Here is a 12,912-nt window from a genome sequence, read left to right on the forward strand (position 1 = left end):
TTCGCGGTCCAAGTTTAAACCAGAATGATCTTGTTCTCATCCACTACCAGTGTGTTGCAGAATGGTAGATAAATGTTTGGAATCAGGATGTACACCACAAAGTCATCAGAAATAGTAAAATATCGCGGAAAATAAAGGTTTGAATTATTCCCTTTTCCTCGAGAAAGGCTAGAGAGGGCTGCTTCCCCTTCCATTTCGTTAAAAAAAGAAGAAGCAAAAGCTCTGACTTAAAAAAAGGGGAAGCATTTTTTTTTAAAAGAATATTTTATCCATTAATTTGGTTTACTTTACTATACAGTACTTGAATAAGTTTGCACACCGAAAATAGAGCTCTCCACTCTTATTTTTGTTGGCCCGCTCTCTCTCTCTCTCTCTCTCTCTCTCTCTCTCTCATTGCGGTCTGGACTCTCGCGGCGAGCTCTATCCCTCGAGGAAGCCTGTCATCCGGAGGACGGAGTCGCGGACGTGGCTCAAATCCCGGCCCTTGAGCGTCCGCCCCTGCCCTGAGCACACCGAGAACGCCACCTTGCCCACCGTCCTGCTGCGGGACACCAGAACGTGCGGTGGGATCAGCTCCGCAGGTCCCTCCTCCTCCCCCAAGCTCTCCCCCGCCTGCCTCCGCCGCGCCCTCGGTATCTCCACCGGCGCCGCGGACGACGCCCTCTCCCTCGTCCTCTTGGGCGACGTATAGCCGTTGGATGCACCCATCGGACGGTCGTAGTTGTCCGGCCACATCACGTCCGCCTCGTAAAGCTCTTCCATTGCACCACCAATTATTTGGCGAGCTCCCGCCTCTACTGGAAGAGAGGGGGTGGCGCGTGGGGTGGTGGGGAATTTATAGCCGCTTGGGGCCAGCTTCGGCTATCGTATAAAACGCCCTTATGCTTATGGTGGAGAAGCATGCGTGACATTGGCCCTCCATGTGGTGTGGACCAATTTTGCCGGGCCACGTGTCCCATATGTCCTATACGGACATTTATAAAGGACCTTAAAATAATTGGAAGTGTAGGTGGCAGCATCTTTACACGATAAAATAAGTCGTCCCTCATGACACTTAAGATGGGTTAGAGCACATAGATCCATTAGTTGGCCGTTTGTTTGATTGATTACTTAAATAAAGATGAGGAGAAGGGGAATAAGATGTGTAAGAAGGAAGGTATAATGAGGTGCTACTAAGTAGCTAAAAAAACAACATCAAAAAGAGAGTTCTCATCCAATAAGAAAAGAGCTACCCACCATGGAATGGAGGACGGTAAGGTAAGATGGAAGAACCGTGGGGGTCATGCTCATTTGCGTCGAACCAAGCGATGACGCGTGTTTGCATGCAAGGGGCTTCTTCGAGATAAGATATTGTAATAACATCAATTGAGAAGAGCAAATGATAGAAGCAAGAGTAAAGAAGAGAAGGGAGGGGTCGCCATCGCCTAGCTATATATATGGGGTTGGCTTTTCTTTACTCCTTCGGGACCACCTAATTATGTCAAAGCTTATCCGCAAGCTTAACTTGTAGGACTGATGCACCGAGGAGGACAAAGCATTTAGTGTAAGGATTTTTTTTTTATATACTAAAATAAATATTTTATACATTACGTGTACGAATGTATCCAATAAAGTCAGAAAACAAAAAATCACGAAGTGTCCGAGACAACTCTCCTTATCCGACTCACTTGGTATTCTCGAAATGGCTGGCCACATAGGCAGCCACTCAATCTGCAACTCCATTAGCCTCTCTAAATATATGTTTAATTGGCCTGAATTTAGTGTAAGGCTCTGGAGTTTGGTTTCGATTTTGGTCCCTATAAAAGCTGTATATATATATATATACTTTGGCCAAGTATTAGTTAATGACGGTATCCCAGTCTGATCCACCAATCTAAAGTACTCAATCCCTTATTGCCCAATCCATCAGCGGATAAGAATCTAACTCAGGTTGCAAAAAATATCGGCAATTATATATAGATAGAGACAGGAGCCGGGTAGGTTTGTGAGCAAAATTGAGGGATGATGAATGATCAATACGCTTTCTCGAGCTTTTGATGGGTTTGTTGGTCTGAGTTTTGACAAAACTGGCATGTTAGCGATCCCGATAGCAACTGCTATTTTTGGACTTTCTCGCGGTGCGGTGAGATGAGACGAGAGGTGATCCCTAAAATATTCCGCATGGATAAGTATTTGGAATCTCCAACATTGTGTCCTTTTGTTAATGTTGTCTTAATCTTGCTAAGTCTGCACCAATCAAAACGATAGCCGTTTGTTGCTATCAACACTGCCTCGATCATGTCAATAGGCCATCCGTAAGGCTGACTTTGAAGGGGTGTGGTTTGTGTTATATGGGCAATAAAATCTTTTATTTCACAATGGCCTGGCTGCAATTAATTAATAATAAATTGTGAGATATCATTTTTTTTTGGATGTAAATGAAGGCTAATGCGGTTAACCGACCATATAGCCAGCCACCAAATTAAGTTTATTAGCTGAGAAGAAGATATATGATTTTGGGTGCGATCATACCAGCATTAACGCGCCGGATCTCATAAGAAGATATACTTTTTTTTGAGTAAAAAAATTTGTTCATAAATTGACCATAACATCATGGAAAAGTGATTATCTACAAATCTATAAGCCCGTGGGAGGAACTCAGCCTACAGCGACCGTAAAGTGAATTTAGAGTGTACACATTTTGTATGTAACTTGGTACTTTTAAAACTGAAGTATTCGTTGCCTTGTCAAGCAAAGGGAAACTTTTTATCATTGAGAATTTTAGAAAGAAATGATTTGGGGTTTATTCCAATATATGGTCATGTCCTTCTGCCTAGCAATCAGAACTTCAGGTTTCTAAGTATTGTATAAGGCATGTTAATGGGATTGGCTAGCTAGTAGTTCCTCTTTCTTAAATTCTTTTTGAGATAAAGAGAATGGCCCACTTACACTATAAATATTACATAAGTCCAAGCGCTTGAATCCTTGAGTTTTTGGTCTACTTGTGTCATATGGAGAGTGCTTTTGATAAATTCTTAGTAAAGATTGTTGGAGAAACTCATTCTTCTAGTTATGAAATTTGGAAAGTGTTGGAGGATTATACCTAGAAATTATTATATTGTTGTTTTTATAATTTTAGAAAAAATAAAACAAACAAACTTCTGAAAAAAAAGTAGAAGATTGAAAAGATCTTACCTATATCAAGGTGTGTGAAGTATATTTCTTAAAGAATGTGATTCGTCCTCTACATGTGGGTGTACGGCAATTTTGTTTTTAAGGTACAACAACTCAACTCAGCTCCATTATCCTCTAACAAGCAAGAAAGATTCCTTTAGCTGCCTAGAAAAGAAAGAAAAAGTGAAAAAAGAAAGATGGAAAAGAAGAGAGTACGCAATGAAAGTAGAGTTTCTATCTCAGAAATAGTCTCAAAACAGAGAAAAGAGTGGCATTTTTAGGTATATTCGACGGAGTCTATTTATAGATTCTATACCGAAGAGACACAATGGTTCCGAAATTACGTGATGTTTCCGAAACATTGTTTCTCTTTGGAAAAAGCCAATATTAATCTCTTTCGAAAAGTTATAACTCTTCTGAAAGAGGCATCTAACAAAAAAATATTTTAAAGTATTTAAACCGACTAAAATTTAGAAGATAAAATTACATTATTTTTTTAAAACAATAAATCTTCTTTAAATTAGAACTCCAGCAAAAAGGAGTGGTAATTGGGATGGCCAGTTTATGTGCAGTAACATGTTTGTTTTGTGGCTGCAAAGAAATAACAAGTTTTTTTTTTTTTTGCTAATACGGGTGGATTATACCTGATGGGTACGGATACACCCAATAAAGTCAAAAAATAGGATATCTCGGAGTGCCAAAGGCAGCTCCCCATCTCCAGTCCACAAGGTGCCTTCGAAATAACAGGTTTTAACGATCATCTTGAGTTTGAAGTGGATATACTAAACTCCGTGCTCTTTTTGCTTAAGAATAGGACTTCTTGATACTTGGATGTTGTCAAGTTAAAAATTAAGTTTTTTTTTATTTGGTTAATATTGGTTGATATGTTGTTGCTACTTCCATCTATTTTCCTTTTTCTTTGCTTTTTTCTTCTTTTTTTCTTTTTGTCTTTGTTCCTGTATTTTGGACATTTGTGTTGTTTTGCTGGTATACTTTTATTTTTTAATAAAAAGAATAAATATTTTTTTAATATAAATATTTGGATCGAGTGGAGAGGTATAATATAATTAAGTTGCTTTGTTATGATTTGAATGTCATATGCTCAAAATATGGAAATAAATTTTTTACATGAGGGAGCGAGGCTACTTACATTTAGGCCCTGTTTGGGAGAGCTGTTGGTAGTAGAGCTGTTGGAAGTAGAGCTGTTGGAAGTAGAGCTATCTGAAGTAGAGCTGTTATAAAAAGCTGTTTGCTGTTTGGTAACTACATTCGTAAAGTGCTGTGGTACTTTGTTTTGTGTTTGGTAAACAAACTGAGAAAGTACTTTTGTATGACAAAATTACCATAAAGGACATTGCATAGTATTATACAACATAACATAATAAAACATAACATAAATTAATACATAAATATACGATATAGTATAATATTATTGTAATATAAAATAATATTATGTTAATATAGCATAATAGTAATATAATTATTAGAGTAAATTAATATTTGGTAATATAACATAATATTAAATTATTTAACATAACATATTAATGTATTATGATATAATGTAATATATATTATATTTATAGTATAATACAATAATAAAAGTATAAATTATTATAATTATTAGTATAAATTAATTTCTCATAATATAACATAATATTAAATTATTTAAAATAACATATTAATGTATTATAATGTAATGTAATATAATACAATATTTATAGTATAATACAATAATAAAGGTATAAAATATTATAATTATTATTATAAATTAATTTTCCATAATATAACATAATATTAAATTATTTAAAATAACATATTAATGTATTATAATGTAATGTAATATAATATAATATTTATAGTATAATACAATAATAAAGGTATAAAATATTATAATTATTAGTATAAATTAATTTTCTATAATATAACATAATATTAAATTATTTAACATAACATATTAATGTATTATGATATAATATAATATGATATTATATTTATAGTATAATACAAAAATAAAGGTATAAAATATTATAATTATTAGTATAAATTAATTTTCCATAATATAACATAATATTAAATTATTTAATATAACATATTAATGTATTATGATATAATATAATATGATATTATATTTATAGTATAATAAAAAATAAAGGTATAAAATATTATAATTATTAGTATAAAATAATTTTCCATAATAATTTCCCATAAAATAATTTTCTGCGGTCCAGGGGCTCTTCTTCGTGGTCCACGCTCGAGGAGAACCTCAGCGCGGGCCGCGAGGTTGATGATAAAAAAAAAAACAATAGATTGATTTTGGAAGGTATGGAAAAGGATTAAAAAATTTTTCTTCTAAAATATGGTTCAAGAGATGCATACAAAAATTGAAAAGAAAAATACCTTTTCTTACGGAAGGGAGTCTGACGGCTAGGGTTCTTGGCTACAGCAGATTTTTAGGTTTATAAAGGGACAAACTATGTAATTATGTTATTTTAATATGGGTATTTTTGTCAAAAATACAGCTTTCCGAAAAAGCTGAAACAGCTTACTTCCAAAAGCTTCAAATTGGAGCTTCCTCCTAAAAGCTGTTTTCAGCTTCCCGCAAAAGCTGAAACAGCTTTTTGAAAAATTTACCAAACACAGTTTTTCATCTAAAAGTACTTTTGGAGGGCCAGAAAGCTCCAAAAGCTCCCCCAAACAGGGCCTTAATCTTTTTTGGATGCCACCATAGCAGCAACCTTGTGCATGGGAATAAACTTTACACATTTTGGATTGGATCTCTCTCATTCTCTGAATAAAATGACATCAAGCAAACCTAAACAATACGGCAAGCTGCTATTTGGAAAATATGAGGGAGTCCCACCTTAGACTTTCTCATTCTCACGTACAAACTTTTTTTTAAATAATGTCATTTAGCATGTCTTATGAAAAAATGGCATGACTTTCTAGAAAAGCAAATAAGGAATCGCTGTGCCCAAATCACTTGAATTTTGTTTGACTGGACGAGACACATTAAGGTTAGGCGTGGTTGAGAGCTGATGTTCGAGGTCCAAAATTATTAACCCTCTCCTTGATAGCCTGTACTCGAACAGGGTTATCACTTCAATACATCTTCATGGATTCATATAGCTATCATCTGTACAAGTAATAATTACTAACGATACTAGGCAAATCTATAGAGATTTTTGATATTTCTGTCCCTGGAGCGGAGCTGAGGATAGCTTGGACTAATTCGTGTTAAGCCCGGCGTGTATTGCGGGCCAACACAGTCCTGCTATAAGATGACTCAACTACGATGATCAGCTGGATCTAGAGATGCACCGATGGCATGGATGGCTGTCATCCAGTGCTCCGGAATATTTGGGGCATGGCAAGTGGAGACATTGCCTTTTAGGCCAAGCATGTCTATAGAGAGGCTAATGGAGTTGCGGATTAGGTGGCATCGTTTGTAGCAAGTCACCCTGGGCGAGTTCTCTGGATTGGCGAGAGGGAGTTGCCTAAAGCGCTCCGAGACTTGCTAATTTTGGACTTTGTTTGGATGTATTCATTCTAGACTTGTATGAGTCATCTGTTGTAGCAAAAAAAAAAAAAAAAAAAAATCCTTGTCATGAAACTAGGTTAAGCCCTAACGGTCTGCATTAGGGATTGCGGATGACATGCTTGGTGAGACCATTCCTCTACTATGAATGGTAGGAAATTCCTTAAACCTAGGCACACAAGGATATGACTGAGTGGACATGAATTTAAACCTAGATATCGTCTAATTGGGCTAGTGTCAAGAAGTTCAATAATGTTAATGAATGATAAGTTGCAGTTCATTATATAACAGCTCCTCTTGTCCTATCAAATGGTCCACAACTTGAGCTGTCGAAGTGCCACTAAATTGTTTTCTTGCATGCCTGGTACGTTCATGAATCGGAGTACCAAGGGAGAAACCTATAATACCCTAGCATGACAATAGCTTAATCCAAATTAATCTGGGTCGAACATCCAAGTTCACTTATAAACAATTTAGCAAAGCGAATCAATGTATAGGGCAACTAATTTTCTTATATATTTTTTCATTTTTTCTTTTGATTATCAAAGTTATATATTATATATATTAAGATGAAATAATCAGTGGTTACCCCACTCATTTTTCAAAAAAAGCTCATCAAGTTTTTCCTTTCGTCGTTTTGCTTCACATAATAATATCAGTACATCCATTTGTTGAAAAAAATGTTGATGTCATTGAGGTTAGAACTTGGAAACTCTTCCCAGTGCCCGCCCGTATCGAGGAGAGAACTGTGATTTTAGCATATGCTTCTAGCAAGAATTTGTCATATCTGAAATGATAGCATGCGAAGGTTCGTCGATTTGCCATTCTATCCAAAGGTTAACATGAGGAAGTTGTGAAATGGCTGAGGCTTAGACGTATATCCATAATCCATTGGATAGATCCAGCAGAAAATTGAAACACAAGTCTTATTTGGAGCATAGCGAACATCTATGATGTTTTGCTTTTTGACCTTTTTTTTTTGTGCTGTATCCGTACACGTTATGTATGATACTATCGTTTTTAGCAAAAATAAATAAATAAATAATCACGGCCATAATGCTAATCAGATGTTATCTTTGAAGACGCACAATATTTTCTTTTCTCGGCCATGCAGAGTTTGTTCCTCTAGTTATTTCAAAACTGATATTAGACATCGTATACGAAGCAGCCACATACTCCTACTCCCTGCATCTTTCCTCCCATCTACTCCAAGCGGGATCCTACTCCATCACTACTCCTTTCTCACCCACCTCTTTGATTCAAACTTTAGCGAAAATCTATGCATTGATTGAAGGTTGAACAATTTTACAAAATGTGCTCAGTCCACCACTCTCATGCTGATTGATGCCATATGTTGGACCTGCTAGAAGGAGTAGAACTCCAGATTTTTTTCTAAATAAAAAATCTTCAATTGCCTCAATTGCGACTTAGATATTCCAATAACTAGCCAGGGCTATGCGATCTTAATATGCAGATGGAGCTGGAAAGAGTTTGGTCTAAAATAAAGAATATTGTTTTTAAGATTGTGGATGGCTAATGAAGTTGAATAGAGCAGTGGACGAATTTTAGATTAGTTGGATTTCTATACTTATTTTTTTTTGTAGAATATCCTCATTTCAGATTGCTTAAACAAAAAATTCCATTTTTTCTTGTGAGCATGGTTCAGCCTTGATTGCATATGATGAAAGTTCCAGCTAGCTGTATCTTATATAAGATATCCTTTTAGAAGTTAAATATGATTAATTGGAGCATATTACATTCTGGTTACTATTCAACCGTCAAATTTTAACTTTACAACTTCAGAATTTTTAGCTTAATCACTTTTTACTCTTTTTTTTATTGTATGTAGCCTTTTTATGATGTACATCTCTTGTTCTCAATAAAATTTGGGTGGCTTTTTTTTGGGCCTCACGTATTATCAAAAAAAAAACTTGGGCCGAGACCGTAACCAAGGAGAACACCACCTTGTTCGACATCACACCCGAGGAAAATAGTTGATGCGCCTACTGATGCATGGGTGCGTTGGACAGTAATGATGATGCCTGAGAACTCCTGCCTAAGATGTTGGCACGTGAAATGAGAGTTTTGGCGTTTTACAACATAATTCCATCGTGAATCGCGTCAAGCCCTCATGCCGAGATTCCTTTATGTAACGATACTGGTCCATGTGTGCCTCGAATTTCCACTCGAACGCCATCTTTTAGAGATTTCTAAGAACATCTGCCGACGGTTCTCAGATTCTTATTAGTAGCTTGGTCTGATTCCAATGGATGAACAAAAATCCTTTAAAACGCGCATTAGAAAAATCATAATTCCATCGTGAATCGCGTCAAGCCCTCATGCCGAGATTCCTTTATGTAACGATACTGGTCCATGTGTGCCTCGAATTTCCACTCGAACGCCATCTTTTAGAGATTTTTAAGAACATCTGCCGACGGTTCTCAGACTCTTATTAGTAGCTTGGTCTGATTCCAATGGATGAACAAAAGTCCTTTAAAACGCGCATTAGAAAAATTCGTACGAGCCAGCTTTAATTTTTGTCCATTTATCTTATAACTTTAAAAACATAAAAAAAAAAATGGGAAAACGCGTGTGAAGAGTTGAGGCTGTCTGCCTGCCCCCATCGTTTCTACCTCGTCGAGTCTCTCTTCATCCGTCCGTAAGACTTTTTCTCCTCCATCTGTCTGTAAAGTTTTTGATTCGAATGGGAATGAAAACTGTGAGAACCCATGCAAGCGTGTATTTAGTCCCACATCGGTTATTCGCTGGATAGATCTTGGATACTTATACAAGATCAAGGAACCCAAATAATACCTTCCAGCTAGCCATTTTGGGTGAAGTTCTGGATTGCTACAAATGGTATCAGAGCCGATCCGGCCCATAGCCTATGTAGTGCTGCAGTGTCCCCTAGTCTACATAGGCTATGGGCCAAGTCGGCTATGATACCATTTGTAACAACCCATGACCTCACCCAAAATGGCTAGTCGGAAGGTATTATTTGAGTTCCTTGATCCTGTATAAGTACCCAAAATCGGAAGAAACAGGTTACATGATGCCTCAAAATTATTGAGACGAGAAAAGTACGAGGTGTTGCTGCACCTAGGGGCCGACGACAAATGGCTCCTGAAGCCCAAACCGGGGGAACCGCGAGGCCTCAAAACTATTCAGATAGCCGGCAGGACAACGGAGCTGTGAGAATGTGGCTCTGGTGGTACGTGCATTTCCCTCCACACCTGCCTATCATGGTAGGCAAAGACGTGGCAATACCTTAACATCCATATATTTATTTTATGTTTCTTAAATCTTAATACATACCTACATACATACATGTATACATACAACCAGAAGAAATGGTTAAAATAAAGCGTTAGCAAGTCCTGCTTGCTGGATGGGGATGAAAGAGGCTTCGTTTACAAGCACAATTAAACGGAATTCAATCCAAAATTTTCAACATAATTTCAAGAGTTATCCATTAGGATGGTTAAGTGGAATTCAATCTTGATTTTTCAAGATAATTTCAAGAGTCGTCCATTGCACTTTCACTGTCAGAATTAACTGTAGGCACACCAATTAGAATCAGCTGAGTCAAATACCTGGGAAACACCTCTCAGGGTTCACTGTTAGTTTAATCTGGCATGCCCAAAATTTGCGACATAATACGGTCATGCTACATAGAGATATGGCCTGCAAGAAGATGAAGCCCACAATCGTAATCAGCCCACAAATCCATCACAAATAAAGTATAGCACAATGATCCAACTCCATCATCTATCAAACACATCCAGAGCGACTAAATCCAAATTTAAATACCAGAATCTATAAGCTAAAAAATTTTAAAAGTCATCGACTATAAATTCATAGTCAATTAAAATACTATTTTTTTTTTTACAAAATCGCCAAGCTTACTAATGTGAACTCCAAGCCTGAACCATTTTTTATTCCTAGTAACTTTATTCATCTGAAAAAAGAAAAATAAAAAAAGATATAAACTATACAGCTCCGTAAGTAAATCTTTCACTATATTACCGAATCAAGTATAAGTTTTTACATGCATCAATAAATCATTTAAAGAAGACAACTATCATAAAAAAATAAATATTTTATAATAACAATATAATCATAAATTAATCATGCTATTGTACATGCATAATTCATGCAAATTACATAAATATGGTTCCCAATGTATAACCAAAATCATATGTCATGTTAACTTTATAAATGCATAAATCATTTATCATTTTGCCGTATCATAATTTATATAATTTTCTTAGACTAAACACTAAAATCATCTTATACCTGTAACAAATATGCAATCAACATCATGCCAACTATTATAACCCGTTGGCAGGGTCGTATGCTAAGCTACTACAATCCAATAGCGAGGGCCATATAGCAAGCTACTGTAACTCACTGGGGAGGACCGTACTTCAAACTATTGTAACCTACTGACGAGGGCCGTATGCCAAGCTACTATAACCCATCACTGGCCGCAGATTACAGATGGCAAAGTGCTCCGGTCTAGTGCAGTGGGTACAGAGCAGGTTGGAGGGATGGAGGGTGTCCTCTCTATCTATAATGAGAAGATTGACACTGGTCAGATCGGTGTTGGGGTCCATGCCTGTATATCTCATGAACTTTTCTCAGCCAGTAAGTAGTCCCATCACAGCGGGGAGGGAAGTAGAAGATAGACCTAGGCCTTACCTCAACTCCAGTGAGTGTTGGGGCAACAATTCCGGCGAGCACAGCGATCTTAGGCAGACGACGCTCAAGAAGAAAGAAGGGGAAAGGAGACGACAGTGGTAGGTGCTTGAAGGAATGTTGGGAGGGCCTTATATAAAGTGGACGCTAGGATTTTCAAGCCTTCGGCAAAGTCCGAGAAGAAGTCCTCTTCATGTTCGAGCAAGACTCTGCCCTGCTCGGAACCTTCAACAGGCCTTCAGATCGTTCCCAAGCCGGCCTAGTGGATCAGGCCTAGTTTGGGTTTATAGGCTGGGATTCACAATCTTCACAATATCTCCGTGCAATGAAGCAGAACCGCTGGATCAAAATATTAAAAAGGAGTAGAAATGCAGAATAACATGTCATGGCCTGCAGTCCGTGCAGAGACTCAGTACAGCTTCCCAATGGACAGGGAAGACTAGAAGATGCTTGAATCTTCCTAATGTTTATGACTAGCCCCGCATAATGCCATGCCTGCAAAGAATTGCTGTGATATCTCAGTTTGAGCACCTTCAGAGTTGCAATACGCGTGAAAAGAAAAACATCTAAACTGTGAAAAAGGATGGTTAAAAGCTATCACTATTGGAACTTCGATTAGACCGCAAATTTTCATCAGCCGTTTGAAAAAAATTACCAAATTTGTCTTAGAGAGTGGACTATCATCTAAAATTTCAAAATTTCATATTATACACTTTGTAATATTTCTAAGTTGCCTAGGTATTTTGATTATGCTTTATCCACCCAAATACCCCACTTTATATTCCCCCACCTTCAGAAATCCATCCAATGAAACAGAGTTTGACAAGCACCTACCATTTATTGAGGTACAACAAATTCACAAAAAGAAAAAAGGAAGAGAGATACCAAACAACCTGGAAACCGGTAGTCACTTAAAACCCTTGCCCTATCATAAAATGTCTAACAAACAACCTCAAATTCCCTAGAACATTACTCGAAGTACTATATGGACTAGAAATAAACCCCCAAAATACCACCTTCACTGGAAGAGAACAAACCTCAAAATAACGAACACAGTGGCATCAATTGTGTCGGCACCACGAGCCAAGTGTTGACCATCCAAAATGTGAAGAATCACGAAGCCAATCGTCTCTTGCACTGAGAAGAATACCAAATTACTGAGTATAAATCTTAGCCATAGTGATGCAATTGTACAAGTAATTAGGCTAATATGATGTGTCTCGATGCAATTGTACAAATAATCAGGCTAATATGATATGGGTCTCCTGAAAGATGAAAGGTTGAATAAGATCATGTCAAGGATGTTCAAATATTTTACTTAGAATGTCCCTCAAAAATAAAATATTTTACTCAGAAAGTAAGCACCCCATTTGCAGTATTTCACACAATCCGAAAGTAGGACCATAATATTATCAATAGAGGTTAACCTTATCTGGCCAAGAATTCTCTTGATTTTTGATACAGAACGACTCTCCTGTGAAAGTTTTAAGAATTTGCAGTATCCAGCTTCACCATCATTTTGATTG

The 12,912-nt window shown here is 36.9% G+C and overlaps 1 protein-coding gene and 1 long non-coding RNA gene across 2 annotated transcripts; both read right to left on the reverse strand.

Moving 5' to 3' along the window:
- Positions 1-245: 245 nt before the first annotated feature.
- On the reverse strand, positions 246-866 carry LOC120107325. The gene has a single exon (XM_039120558.1). The coding sequence runs from the start codon at positions 760-762 to the stop codon at positions 421-423; it is 342 nt and encodes a 113-aa protein (XP_038976486.1). The 5' UTR covers positions 763-866; the 3' UTR covers positions 246-420.
- A 9,113-nt stretch (positions 867-9,979) lies between these two features.
- Positions 9,980-11,606, reverse strand: LOC120107322. The gene is made up of 2 exons (XR_005509173.1): positions 11,390-11,606; positions 9,980-11,258 (listed from the first exon to the last, which is right to left on the reverse strand). It is a non-coding gene; the product is annotated as an uncharacterized LOC120107322 (long non-coding RNA).
- Between the last annotated feature and the right edge of the window lie 1,306 nt (positions 11,607-12,912).

Source organism: Phoenix dactylifera, unplaced genomic scaffold, assembly GCF_009389715.1.
Source record: "Phoenix dactylifera cultivar Barhee BC4 unplaced genomic scaffold, palm_55x_up_171113_PBpolish2nd_filt_p 000824F, whole genome shotgun sequence".
NCBI classification, from domain to species: Eukaryota; Viridiplantae; Streptophyta; class Magnoliopsida; order Arecales; family Arecaceae; genus Phoenix; species Phoenix dactylifera.